The 9,511-nt window shown below is 44.3% G+C and overlaps 1 protein-coding gene across 1 annotated transcript; it reads right to left on the reverse strand.

Annotated features, from left to right (window-relative positions):
- Positions 1 to 240: 240 nt before the first annotated feature.
- LOC147005024 (disks large homolog 5-like) lies at positions 241 to 4,446 on the reverse strand. The gene is made up of 5 exons (XM_085836132.1): positions 4,308 to 4,446; positions 3,161 to 3,320; positions 1,797 to 1,940; positions 986 to 1,165; positions 241 to 491 (listed from the first exon to the last, which is right to left on the reverse strand). Exons 1-5 carry the CDS (start codon positions 4,444 to 4,446, stop codon positions 311 to 313), a joined length of 804 nt encoding a protein of 267 aa, XP_085692258.1. The 3' UTR covers positions 241 to 310.
- Between the last annotated feature and the right edge of the window lie 5,065 nt (positions 4,447 to 9,511).

Consider the following 9,511-nt stretch of genomic DNA (forward strand, 5'->3'; position numbering starts at 1 on the left):
AATAGGTTTTACAATTTCAATTAATATAGAGATAAAGGCAAAAATAAACAATGAAATAAAAGAATAAGAAAATATAACTTCTAAATAACATAGCAACAACTCTAAGAACAAAAAATGAAAACTTCAAACAAAACTATAAAAAAATTATTGTTCATCTTTTTTCTGCACTTTTAGCAGCACAGACCTATAGCCTGTTACTCCTCTTGGACATTTGTTAGCAGTGCAGTCACCTCCGTTCTCTGCCAAGAGGAATTATCTGAAGAGAAAAGGGAATAACACCCTGAATCAGCCATGGCTTCCTAGTTAGGGCCTATTCCCACTCAGGACATGTGATATAAAGAGATTCATCTGAGGAAGATTCATCTGAGGAAGATTCTGGATGCTGGAGATCAGGGTCAGCAGGGGCCTCCTGGCATGACAACGCATTTTGCAAGATGGTCTCTTCTTTAGCTGTGGCCAATCCCAGCTCTCTAGCAGTTTCTGAGACCTGGGAAAGGAAGGCAGTTACTAAGACACAGGAATGGTGGGGAAAGGCATGGCAGCTGTCAGACCTTTATCTCCCACTACCTCATCTTTACTGGACAGTCAACATTAATATGCTAACTGAAATTACTGATGTGAAATCTGCAGATAGGACCCAGAATTCACTCAAACCTCCACATAGCATTCCACCTATCTGAAGACATGCATGCAAGAATGTGACATGTTATTCACTTGTCAGCCTGAGTGGACTGCAGACTAAAGCAGAGTTGAAAGGTTCACTTGCCAGTGATAATAGTGCCTCCAAAGAGGCTAATTCAGAGTCTCACAAGAGGCTAACTTCCCAGAATACTTGTGTGAAAAAAGAGCAAAGAACAGCTACATTCCATGAGGAGGGCGGCTGCTTGGAAGTATGGATTAGAAAGTTGGTGGGAGGAAGCAAAGATAGATTCTATTGTGCCAATTATCAGATAGTCATAGCCTGGCCGAATTGTTTGTCCCTTGATGTTCTTTAGTCTCCAGGTTGTTGGTCTTCTCCTGTTCTTCTGTACCACTCAGGTTCAACTCCATCAAACATTGACGAATGATGGCCCAATCAGCCAGAACTTCCTTCTTCTCCTGCTGCAATATCGCCAACTTCTTCTTTATAAGATTCTTCTCCAGCAGGAGCTGGCTGTGCAGGTTACTGGAAACACACTCTGCATGGTAAGTTCCTGCAGCCTCCTCCTCCCATTTCTACTTACAGGTCCCATTAACCTGACATGTACCCTGATTCCTGTGAAGACCTAATACAATCCACCGGAATACATCCATGACAGCTGTACAAACAGCAAATAGCCATTTCATGGAAGAAGAAATTTGTGCTGCGGTCCAAACACCAAAGGGTCCATGTTTTTCCAAAAGAAACAGGGATCTCCATCTACTCATGACAGCCCATGCATTGGGACAATACCAATTAGTAGGGTGCAACTACAATCAGGGTAGTTATTAGAACCAAAGGGAGGGCACTCTATCCTCATGTTAAACCTCACTTAGCTCTGTAAAACCCTGCCTGAGCCCCACAGGCCCAGTACAACATAATAACCTTCTGATGATCTGAATCACTTGTCTGTTTAGAGGCTCCTGAGGATGCCTGGAGAACATTGGCAGTGGTAACAGTCTCCTAGAGACCTAGGAAAACTGAGTCCAAAAATCCAAGGGACACTGATGCCTAAAAAGCATAAAGTATAGAACCAGACCTGCAGTCTCCCGACCAGAAACAAAGGAAGGCAGAAATGGCCATTTCACAAGTGTTGGCCTCCCAGACAAGTACTTACCGATAGAAATTTATCTCCTTCATGAGCTCCTGCTTGTTCTCTCGGGCCTCCATGTTCTTGTTCTCTAATTCATGTAGGAATGTCATGATCTCCTTCTCCTTTAATTTCAGTTCTTTATAGTGTCCATTTGGCCTGTGGTAGGGCCTGGCCCCAGGAAGACAGAACTCCATAAACTTAGGCTTTAAGTAACACATGAACTCAGGCTGGGTCCTGGACTACTACAGCCATGTAAACCACACACTGCTTTCTAAATGCTGGGATTTTCTTAACCTTGGGAAACTGGCTATTCTGGCCCCTGAACACCAGAAGCTAGGCATCTAGATTGAGGGTGCCCTGGCTCCCTGTGTTACTCAGTAGGTCTGAAGGGCAGACTAAGAAGTTATGTTCTCAGGGGTCTAGGCTACAGGTCTTTACCCACCAAACAGCTGTGATGGTGTTTCCCCTGTTTCCATAAAAGGGATTCTAAATCCTGGATACCTAATACTGTAGAGACAGTTATTATATATAATTCTGGAGATGAGTCCAGACATCACCACAGATTTATAATCTGCCCCCAAAATACAAAAGTACTAACACATGTGACAACATAGTCAAAGTGCAATGCTATTTAAAGTGGGAACTACCAGGCCTCAGGACCCACCTCACCTGGATACTCTTAGGTAAGTAAATCCTCAGGCCAAAACACCTACCCCTAGATTCCAAATTGTGGAGAGAAATAAAAACATACAAAACATATTCACAGGTCTGTACCTGTGCATGCACATAGACTCACAGACTTAGACCTATACACAGGATGGAGAAACAAAGAGTGAGAGAATGAAAGAGAAAGAGAGACAGAGACAAAGGGAACACAATGAGAGGTAGAGTAATGCATGCAACATTACTGCCTCAGAGTATAAGGTACACAGACAAAGTGGAACAGGCATGAACTTCAGGCATTCTAATCAAGCACTGAGAAGAAACATGTGGGACCAGGCCCCTCCAGCTGCTACCTGGAGGTTCCAACACTCAGTCACCTTCGAAACAAGTAAAAACACAACTACAAACTCCCATCACCTAGCAACCTCCTGTCAAAGGCTTTCCAAATGAACCCTAGGAAATCATCACTGCCTCTATCCCTGAGTTCTTCACTCAGACTCCAAGTTCCTCTTTTCAAGTGGAGGGAGCAGAAGAGTCTATTTCCCTTCTTGCTCCTGACAAAACTTCTGGTGTGGCCTCTCCTCTAATAAGTATTTATGGGCATGAAGTGAGACCCAATTATGTTCTGGTGGTATAGCTTCCTAGAACCCACCCCTTTAAAAGCATAAGATGAAGGAGGCATTGCAGACCCCGGAATGACACCACAGGTATGGAGCAACGTATACCTCTTGTTCATAGATCCCTCGGTCACATAGATCAGGCGATCTCTCAGCTCATTTGTCTCCTGGGTAGTGAGATGGATCTCTTTGATCAGCTCCTTCTCTTCCTTCTCAAACTGCTCCTTGCTCATGACAGGTATAGGGGATGATGTCTGTCTGTGAGCCACTGTAGGTAGATGAATATGAGAATATTTGATGTGAGAATGCAAAGAGTGTGGACTTACCAAAGAGAAGGAAAAAGGCCTGTAACCTAGTGACACCACCAAGAGATTGGTCCCAGCATGAGATTTCTTCTGAGTTGATCTCAGTTCTACCATCACTCTAGAGAGATCAGGTGATGTAAGTCGCCAGATGTATCCTCATTCCCCCTTAAACGTGCTTATGAGGACCAGAGAGATGTCTTCTTCAGGGTACAACTTGGCTTCAGAGCCCTGAGCCCTGTGGTTTCACAAGTCAGACTACAAATTCACTATCACAAGTATTTTAGATCTTGTAGATCCTCAGATATCCTACCTGTTACTCTAAGCCAAGGAATTTGTTTAATAAGTCAGGCAGGGGGAGAATATGTTCATCACAATGATCAACTTCCCCCCTGAAACACAAAACATCCCAGAAATAAAAATAGAATCCCCCTCTGGGTCTATCAACTGCTTGTTCTTTGTTTACAGTATAGAAATGGCTGCCACCCACAATTGGTGATAAAGAAAGGTAAGGTAGGAACTGTCACAAACAGGAGGTCAGAGTAGTTCTGAGAACATGACATCATGGTCTGGAGCACCATTCTCTCCCTGTGACTAAGGTCAGATAACTACAGGAGCTAAAAGAAGCCATGGACTGAAGTGCAGGTATTCCTTCCCTCAAACTGGCATAGCTTAGACCCGCTGTCACTCCTGATGGTCTCATTCTGTCCCCAAGTAACACCCACAATACCCAGTGCAAGTCAAGACTTGAAGTTCATAGCCCAACAGCTTTGACATTGCCAACTCCTGCCTTAGGGGATGGAAAAGTACTGTTCTGAAATCCTTGATGATTCAAGAATTGTGATAACCATGGAAGTTTTTTGGCTACCCAGAGTCTCCAGTTCCACATTACTAGAAAGGCCAGCTCAGGCCACCCCTACCAGGAAACTCAACATCCACTTCCCAGGACTTACTCCTCATTCGCCAAGTCCACCTCCTTCGTCCTTCATTACTCTCAGATGGAAGGCCAGCATCCTTCCTCCCCTCTCTGGTCTCTCTCCCATCCACATTGGTTCTCTGAAAAAGTCTACCAAGTCGGGCAAGCAGGGCCATCACTGCAATGTCCAGTCTCTGACTGAGAAACCTCAGTCAGCTTGTTGTAACTACAACACTGGTGACATCACAGAGGTTGCTTAGAACTCTCCAGGAGACAATAGAATGTCCAAGAAGGGACTGCTGATGTCATGGACTACATAAAGCCTTTGGTTCCCTGCTAATGTTCTCCCTGTACTGACAGGAAGCTGAGCTGATCTTTCCTGGGGCATAGCCATTGAGCACATCCTCCTTCCAAAGCCAGGGTTTGCTCTAGGCTTGATTTGCCACACCTAAGTAATTCCTATGTATCTAACTCTGTGTTTCCTTTCCAAACCCTTCTCAGAAATATATCATCCTACCTTAAATTTTCCTCAATCAGCAATAGGAGCCATTAAAACTTAGTGAGAAATCATACCAGTTTGAATATGCAGCCAAAATCTACTCCTGTCTAATCATATACAGGTGCATGAAATCTCATCCATGCTGAGCCTTCAGGGCTGGTTGCAGTGTGGGTGTGTGTTAGGGACCACACTCATGAAGCCTTGTGTTTAGCATTTGAAATTTGCCCCAAGATCCCTTAGGAGGGAGACATGCAGTCATCATGCTTCTGACAACATTCTAGAGATCTTTTGGCAAAGGAAACTGAAATATGGAGCCACCAATGTGTGACCATCAGATTGTGTGGGGGCTTTTCTCACTGCACCAATCTCACCGATCAGTATTGCTTATAGCCCTCTGTGTGCTAGACCATGAGTTTCTGTATGAAATAAATAATATATTCAACAGAGGTGCGGATGTGCAGGCAGAAAGTATAGGGTAATACTATAGACATAGGTTAGTTGACTGGGCAAGGTCCTAGCATCTTGTATTTGGGTTCATGTTTGGCCCCACAAACCACACAAAACCCAATTTCCGTCAAACATGAATGATTCATTAAATGCAGACCCTAAAGTTGATTGATCAGAACCATTGCTCAGGATTTGTGCCTGAGCCATAGCTCAAAAAATCTATCTTTGTTAACTTATAAAGACAGAAAACAAAAACCCAGAAAACAAACCAACCAACCAAACAAAAACAAATGAAAAAACAAAATTAGTTCATTTAAAGTTAGGGAAGTATCCAGTGCTCTGTTCGGATCAGGCCATTTTAGATATAACTGCATATTGACCCTTAATTTGAGGGGTCCCATGGAATGGTTTATGTACCATTGTAAGATTAACAAACCTTATACAGAACACAACAGAATATGGAAACCATGACTTTGCTGAGTCAAGTTGTTTTCTCTGTTGATGATTGGCTGTCATATGACAGCAACTATCTGAAATAGGGGGCAGACATAGAAATCAATGACTTTTGCTATACTGTGCTGTACATGCCTTAGCATTAGATTATCCAGGTCTCTCACAATGACTAGTTATGTTTCCACAGTACTTGGAGGCCCCACTTGGAAGCTCAAATATAGGAAAGTGGAAGCAGAATTATCTGAGCTCAAGGTTAACTTGGTCCACATGGGGTATTTGAGACCCTGTTTCAGAAAACAACACTGAATCACACGCTACATCAAAGGCCTCACTTACCAAGTCTTGTCTATTATAAAGAACTTACTATTCTCCCCCTTCCAGTCTTTCTTTCTGGGAAGATGGAGAAGTGAGAATGATCTTTCCATTCTAAGGACTATGTTCTCTGTTTCCCTTAGCCCACATTAGGAAAAAATGAAAGTGAGTATCATCATCTGAACAACTGATTAATATCCACTGCTGGTAGCGTGATACGGTGCTGATGACAATCTTATCTTCCTTTAGTGTTGCTGACCCAGCAGGAAGTATTAATTGCTGAGGCCAAAGCTCAGAGAATCTTTCAAGGGGCTAGACAGAAGCCATCAGAGACTCTCCACATCCTTGTCCTGAGATGAAATCCAGGAAAACAATGTGAACTTGGTGGCCAATTTAACATACATCAAACTTCTACCTCCACCTTTCTATGTTCAGTACAGGAAAGTGTGCATGCACCTCCATGCCAGATTGATCTTGATATATGTCCCAGGGCGCAGACTATTTAGAGAGTTGGTTTTAGTCAAGCAGTTGGTGCCCTCAGTAAGATGTGAAGACTATCAATAATAAGTGACCACACTGTATTTGTTTAAACATTTGTTGATAATTGAGCATATCTGAGGAATTGGACACCAGCTCTGCGTCCTGGTCTTTTTGTGCCTATACCTTGCTCAAAAGGACGGTGGGAGGTCAACTTGGGTTCCTCTGCATGGATAGAGTGAGGTGAAATCGGCACCGACCAGTATGAGACACAGTGCTGAAGCCCTTTATTTCAAGTAAAAAACACATTCTCTGTCCTCCTTGAAAGTGCTCCTGTTGAGGCCATGGACCTTGTATAAACATGCTAACATCATGCAGACATCTTTCCTAATGATACAAAGTTCTCTCTGGTAAGGCTTGCCCCCTTACCATATCTGTAGGAAATTTGTTACATGGCAGCCGTCAGTCTATTTCATGGTTTTGCCATAATATGCTTCCAAGTTGTGATGGTTTGTATACTCTTGTACCAGAGAGTGGCACCATTTGGATGGGTAGCATTGTTGGAATAGGTGTGACCTGTTTGCAGTAGGCATGTCACTGTGGTCGTGGGCTTAATACTCTCATCCTAGGTGCCTGGAAATTGGTCTTTTACTAGCAGCCTTTGGGTGAAGATGTGGAACTGTCAGCTCTGCTCGTGCCATGCCTGTGTGAATGCTGTCATGCTTGATGATAATTGACTGAGCGTCTGAACATGTAAGCCCGCCCCAATGAAATGTTTTTATAAGTCTTGCCCTAGTCATAGTGTCTGTTCCCAGCAGTAAAACCATAACTAAGTCAGATGTTGGGACAGCCATTGAGGGAGGGGGCAAGCATGTGCCTGTTTGAGTGAGTTTGCAAGCTACTCCCCCAGTGCACTACCCTTGTCCTGGCCTGCCTCTGCTTGAGCTCTTGCTAAGCTGAGGGAGCTGCCATTTGCTGAGTGAGAGGCGCTGCCCCATGGCCAGAGTTGGAGCTAGCAAGCAAGATTGAAGCAAGCAAGAGTGAGTGAGTAATCACAGCAGGGAGATGTCCCCAGAGGAAGGCTGCATGGCCATGCTGGGCATGCTCTGCTCCTGGTGGGAAGTCCCAGCCATCGCACAATTCTGCTTGTTCTTTCACAAGGCTTTATGCCTGCTCAACTTCGAGATTGAGGAGTTAGAGGCAGCTCTTCACAGAGATGAACTGGTATTTATCAGTGATCTGATTGCCTGCCTGCTTCAAGGCTGCTATTAGCGAAGAGGTATCACGTCTCAGACATTCCACAGCTACTTGGAAGATATTGTTAACTAAGGTTGTGAGCTTGAAGAAGGAAAGCCCAATCCTCTGAGAGATCCCAGTTTTCAAACCTTCCTCTGCATACATGAGTAGAGATCCTGCATCTCCTCTGTGATTACCCGCTTGTTGCACATGATGTCTTTGATCTTCTCAAGGGTCTGGATGCAGACAGTCTCTGAGTTGAACCTCTAGGTGAAGACAATTCAGGTGCACTGTACTGGTACTTCTAAGGGACACAAATGTACAAAGAAGACCTAGTACACGGAAGGTCCAATGGAGAACTCTCCTTGAGCAGGGAAAGTGAAAGGCAAAAAAAAAAAATGTCTCAAATGTTCCTGGAAAAACAGACAAAAGAAGAGGAAGGCCTGCAAAACGAACAAAAACTACAGGAGGAGATTATATCCAGTGAAAAGCAGGAAGAAAACTCCTTGACGTCTGACCTACACAAAAGAAATGGATCCGGAGGGGCAGGCCAAGGTACTTGGTGGATCCTGTGTCTAACAGAAGAATGGAGACAGGTTACTGAGAGCTTCCTGAGAGCCGACCTCTCTCCAAGAGCAGCAACTCTACAAGCTCCTTAGCAGGACTTCCTGCCTGAAATCTGCAACATGATTGCTCAGAAGGGAAAACGTACACAGGGCACAAAGCCAGAGCTGCAACACAGGTTTATATCTGTCCACCTGCCCATCCAATTCATCAAGCTAGAGGAAACTCCCATGCTCACCAAGATAGAAAAACAGAAGCACAGGTGGGAGGAGGAGGAACGACCGATCTTTCTTGCAGTGCAGAAGAAGGAGCAAGATCAGATGTTAAAGGAGGAGAGAATGCAGGAAAAGGAGGAAAAAGGTCAAGGCAGTGGAAGTCTGGGCTAAGAGGAGAAAGCTCAAGGAAGAATGAGCATGGCTATTGGCTAAAGGCAAGGAGCTACCCCCAGAACTTTCCCATTTGGATCTGAATTCTCCTATGAGGGAATGGAAGAAGACCAAGGACCTCTTTGAATTGGATGACGATTTCACAGCCATGTAAAATTCTAGATGTGGCGAAGGCTCACAAGAATTCCTGGCCCTTCTTGGAACCTGTGGATGAATCTTATGCCCCCAACTATTACCAGATTATTAAGACCCACATGGATATTTCAAGCATGGAGAAGAAATTAAATGGAGGTTCATAGTTTACCAGGGAGGAATTTGTAAATGTCACTAAGACCATGTTCAAAAATTGCCGAAAATACAATGGTGACAGTAATGAATATACCAAGATGTCTGACAATTTAGGGCAGTGTTTCCATCGGGCCCTGACAAAACACTTTCCTGGTGAAGATGGAGACACAGATGAAGAATTTTGTATCAAAGAGGATGAAAAATGCTAAAGAAGAAGGAGTCAGTCTGGTAGAAATAGTGGAAGCCATGTTTGGACTCTCTCAAGAAACACAGAAGTGTACAGCAGGAAACAGCCACCAGTAAAGAATGGGGGAAAATCATTGCCTGCAGCACACTGAGCTGCCTCCTCAGGGGACAATCAGAGCAGCAGTTCCATACAACTCCCTCCAGAGGTCGGCATATCAAATGGCCAAGGCTTTTCTTGCCCCCTGCATTGTGGTAGGGTGCCTAGTCACGCATCCCTTTTAAACCAGATGAAGCCAGCAGCACCAGGAACGTTTGGCTCTCTTCAAGGATCAGAACCCATCAACTTACATGGCTCCTCTCGAATTCCAGAGGTGCCCCCAGAGGAGCCCTTGC

The sequence above is a fragment of the Mus caroli genome, unplaced genomic scaffold (genome assembly GCF_978045245.1).
Source record: "Mus caroli unplaced genomic scaffold, Mus_caroli_1 scaffold_4, whole genome shotgun sequence".
NCBI lineage: Eukaryota > Metazoa > Chordata > Mammalia > Rodentia > Muridae > Mus > Mus caroli.

Coding starts and splice junctions, on each gene's coding strand:
- LOC147005024 (XM_085836132.1), bottom strand. CDS start 4,446: ATGGCCCTGCTTGCCCGACTTGGTAGACTTTTTCAGAGAACCAATGTG. Junction 1,166..1,796: donor AAGGAGATAAATTTCTATCG/GTAAGTACTTGT, acceptor GTGTGTTTCCAG/TAACCTGCACAGCCAGCTCC. Junction 492..985: donor AACCTGGAGACTAAAGAACA/TCAAGGGACAAA, acceptor TGCCTTCCTTTC/CCAGGTCTCAGAAACTGCTA.